This window comes from Lipotes vexillifer, unplaced genomic scaffold (assembly GCF_000442215.2).
Source record: "Lipotes vexillifer unplaced genomic scaffold, Lipotes_vexillifer_v1.1 scaffold777, whole genome shotgun sequence".
In the NCBI taxonomy this organism is placed as follows: Eukaryota; Metazoa; Chordata; class Mammalia; order Artiodactyla; family Lipotidae; genus Lipotes; species Lipotes vexillifer.
This window is the reverse complement of record NW_006784423.1, coordinates 84,364-88,262: the sequence shown is the minus strand read 5'-3', so window position 1 is coordinate 88,262 and position 3,899 is coordinate 84,364. Positions and strand designations below refer to the sequence as shown.

At 63.6% G+C, this 3,899-nt stretch overlaps 1 protein-coding gene across 1 annotated transcript; it reads left to right on the top strand.

The window, feature by feature from the left end:
- Positions 1 to 2,305: 2,305 nt before the first annotated feature.
- On the top strand, positions 2,306 to 2,764 carry LOC103078377 (SH3 domain-containing RING finger protein 3). The gene has a single exon (XM_007456835.1). The coding sequence runs from the start codon at positions 2,306 to 2,308 to the stop codon at positions 2,762 to 2,764; it is 459 nt and encodes a 152-aa protein (XP_007456897.1).
- Positions 2,765 to 3,899: the final 1,135 nt, after the last annotated feature.

The following is a 3,899-nucleotide window of genomic DNA, read 5'->3' as shown; positions in this document are numbered from 1 at the left end:
GAAAGAGACCACCCACCCCGGGGCCCATCTGCAGTGACCTGGCCCAGCTCTTAGCCTGGGGTCCTGATTCCCATCACCTCTTTGGTTCCTTTTAAAACCTTGCTAGAGCTGGTTTCTGCTGCTTGAAACCCAAAGCACCCAGGGCACGTCACCCTAGACAGCCCCTGCTCTCTGCCACCCCTCCCAGCTTCCCCGAGTCCTGTGTCCATGCCACCTGCTTTTGGATCAAGCATTCTGGGTCCTTTGTCATTCTGAGTGCGGATCAAAGGGTGGAAGGAGGGCCACGTGTGGCCCCTCCAGGGAGGCCTGACCCAAGGTCTGGTTCCCCAGGCAGCACGGGAGAGATGCCTCCACCTCTCACTGGCAGTGCTGATGTGAATAATCGTGCACAATCCACATTAGGAGAACCTGGAAGGCAGGTGGGGCAAGTCTCCTGCGGCCGTCAGAGGTTAGGAGCAAAGTTTCAATGAGCTGGCAGCCTCACTTCATGGACCAAGGGTGTGACTCAGTATACCCGGAACAGAGACTCTAAGATGTGCATTCAAATCACCACTAGGCGAGGATTTGGAGGCTGTTTTTTCATTAATTCCACAAATATTTATTGAACACCTACTATGTGCCAGGCATTGCCCTAGGCACTGGGGATATTACAGTGTAAAAATATGTGGCTTGTAGGGAGCTGGTATCATAGTGGACTGTGACCTTTTCCACGCATTCGGTTCTGGAGACAGAAACATTAACAAAATCCAGCCACAATGATTTCATAACTATGAGCCTCAGCTTCCTCATATGCAAAATGAGGTTAAAATAATTACCCGACAGGGTTGTTTAAAGGATTAAATAAAAAGATGCACGTTCGTGGCATTGAAGCCTCAACAAGTATTACTTTCTCCCTGGAAAGTAAAAAAAGCTACACTTAGCTTCACAAACCGCAAGACAGCCTGACCGACCGGGAGTAGGGCCCTCGCGCCCTTCTGCTGCAGCCCCCGTTCGGAGAAGTGCACGGTCGAGTCCTGCCCTGGACCAGGCTGCGCCGACCCCGGACTGGGCCCAGAGCGGCCACGAGGGGGCAGCGCTCGGCAGGGAATCTGTGCCACCGGCCGCGGCCCCGCGGCCCCCGGGCCTCCGTGCGCTCTTGCGTCGCTCTGACGCGCCCGAAGGCGGGCGCCGGGAAGGAGACCGCGTCTCCCCTCGCCTGCGCCTCCCGAGAAGGGGGTCGAGCGCGTCCCCAAGGGCGCTCTGCGCGAGGTTGGGGTCCGGCGGGCAGCGGCGCAGTCTTGGACACGCGTCGCCGGGAGGACCCTAGCGCCCTCCCCTCCGCTTCGCCCGGCGCCCCGCGCCCACCCCGGCTCCGGAGCTGTCACTTCCGCGCGCCGCCGGGTAGGGGACCGGGCCGTCGTCGAGGAGGATGCCCGGGTGTTGGCTGCGTCCCCAAGCTCCTGGCCGGCGCTGCCCAGGGAGGCGGTCCGCGTAGCGCCGCCCAAACTTTCCTTCGCGGCGGCGTCAGGCGGAAACATCCCGCTCCGAGGCTCACGGAGAGCGAAGGGAGGCTCGGGCGCCAGAGGGGACAGGCCCGGGCCTGCGCGGGAGAGCGCCCCGGAGTTCCTGGGGGCCCTGGAGGCGCCCTAACGGCAGGACTGGTGGCTGCGTGCGCCCAGGCGGAGGCAGCTCCAGGGCGCAGCTGCCCCTTCCCCGTGCCCCGCAGTGACCGTGACCTCCGCGCGCTCCCCGCGCACGTGCTCGCGGCCGAGGACGAGGAGGGGTCCCGCTGCGCCAGCTGGGCAGCCGCTCGCGGGCAGGCCAAGGGCGCACAGAGGCGGTGCGGGGGAGCGCGCACGCTGCGCCCCCGCCTCCACGGCATCGGACTGGCCGTTGCGAGCGCAGAGCCTCCGGGTGTTGTGCCCGACCGGCAGCGCCGCTGGATCCCGTGCGGGGCGGACTCGCGGAGGGACAGGTGTAGCCCGCATTCGGGGGCGCCTCGCGCCGAAGAACTGGGTGGGCTCGGCGGCCCGGAGGGGGCTCGAGGGGCTCGGAGCTCCGGTCCCTGCCACGCAGGCCGGTTGGCACCACTTGGCGCTGCCAGCCGCAGGGAAGGAAGTCGCGGCGCAGCCCGGTTCCCCAGCGGCTGTTCGGGCGCGACCCTGGCGCCCACTGCCCGCGGCGGCCTCCGCAACGGCCCCGGGACCTAGAGGTGCGCGCCGCCGCCGGCGCCGCCCCCATGCTGCTCGGAGCGCCCAGGCTGTGCGCGTCCAGGGCGGCCGCCGCTGCGCAGAGCGAGGGCGACGGCGACAGGCTGGGCGGGGACATGGACGAGTCGTCGCTCCTGGACCTGCTGGAGTGCTCCGTGTGCCTGGAGCGCCTGGATACGACGGCCAAGGTGCTGCCCTGCCAGCACACCTTCTGCCGCCGCTGCCTGGAGAGCATCGTGTGCTCGCGCCACGAGCTGCGCTGCCCCGAGTGCCGCATCCTCGTGGGCTGCGGCGTGGACGAACTGCCCGCCAACATCCTGCTGGTGCGCCTGCTGGACGGCATCCGCCAGCGGCCCCGCGCCGGCGCCAGCCCTGGCAGCAGCCCGCCCGCGTGTCCTGGTCCGGGCCCCGGCCCCGGTTCGGGAGCGGCCTCGGCGCTCGCGGGTCCTGGGGGCAGCGCCTCCGGCTCCCCGGTTCTCCCCGCGGCGACCAGCGCCAACGCCAGCCTGCGCGAGCTGGCAGCCAGCAGGAGCGCGCCCCCAGCAAAGGTGGGTATGCGCTTCGTCGAGGTGTGAGTGTGTTGGTGGGGGGAGGGCGGCGAGGAAGGGCAGGAGACCAGAGGTGCTGCGCGATGGCCTTCTTTCTCAACTTGCTTCCCTCCAGGGACTCCGTGAGTGTAACCTTCCAAGTCCTACTTGGCAACTCTTGGACATCACGTGCTCCCCTCTAGCCCCCTCCCCTGTGAACTTCTCTTTGGCACCTGCCGTCCGCCCATCCTCTCCCCTGGAATCCCTTTCCCCCTGCACTTGCTCTGTGGTGGCCTGTGCGTGTGTGGCAGCCCCCCGCCCTCCCCGAGGCGGGCAAGGCTCCCTGCCCCCCTGCCCCCCTTCAGTCCCTCGCAAAGCTGGGCCTCTTTCCCCACCTTTTAACCTTGCTGCGCCCTCCATCTCCGCAGACACAGCCTTCTCCTGGACCCCCAGACCAGCCCTCCCACACCCTCGCCCGCCTGGGCTGAAGTTAGCACCTAGTGTCTTCCCAGGTTCTGGCTGCTGGGAAGATGGTGGGCCTCCTGCCTGGTGTCTGGCCAGGGAGGACCTGGCAGAGGCAAGTGAGTGCCTGGGTTGCAAGAACGCAAAGTACAAACTCCTTTAGCAGGAGGGGAGAAGTTAACCTGGAGCCCAGGAATGTTTGGCTCAGCCCTTCTGGACTTGGCCCCTGGTCCTCCCCTGGGTTCTCAGGCCCATTGTGTTTCCACTGGGTTGCTATTTGAGGGGTTTGTGTATGTGTGTGTGTGTGTGTGTGTGTGTGTGCAGCTACATTGTACAGCATGGACTGCTTCTGTTTCAAAGACCTTATCTTGAGGGTTCCGGTGATTTGGTTTCAAGAGCTACTTAGAGTGTGTCATTCCACACCCTCGGCCACCTTGGGCACGGTTGCTGGACGGAGGGGAGCCTGTGGGATGCTGGTTTAAGTGAGAAACAAGGAACTACTCATGTTTTGTATTTTCTTTAAATGTAGAAAAGCTTGAAAAGATTGTTGATTTATTGCAAATATCATTCATTTTAGAAAGCACAACCGTATCCCTCTACTGTTGACCTTTTCAAGATCTGGTGGTGTATAAACCATTTAAATAATCCTTTCCAAATGTGAAGTGCTGAGGCGAGGGGAAAGTTCTCCATCCAAATTGCTCAGCACTGCAGTGTCACTGAG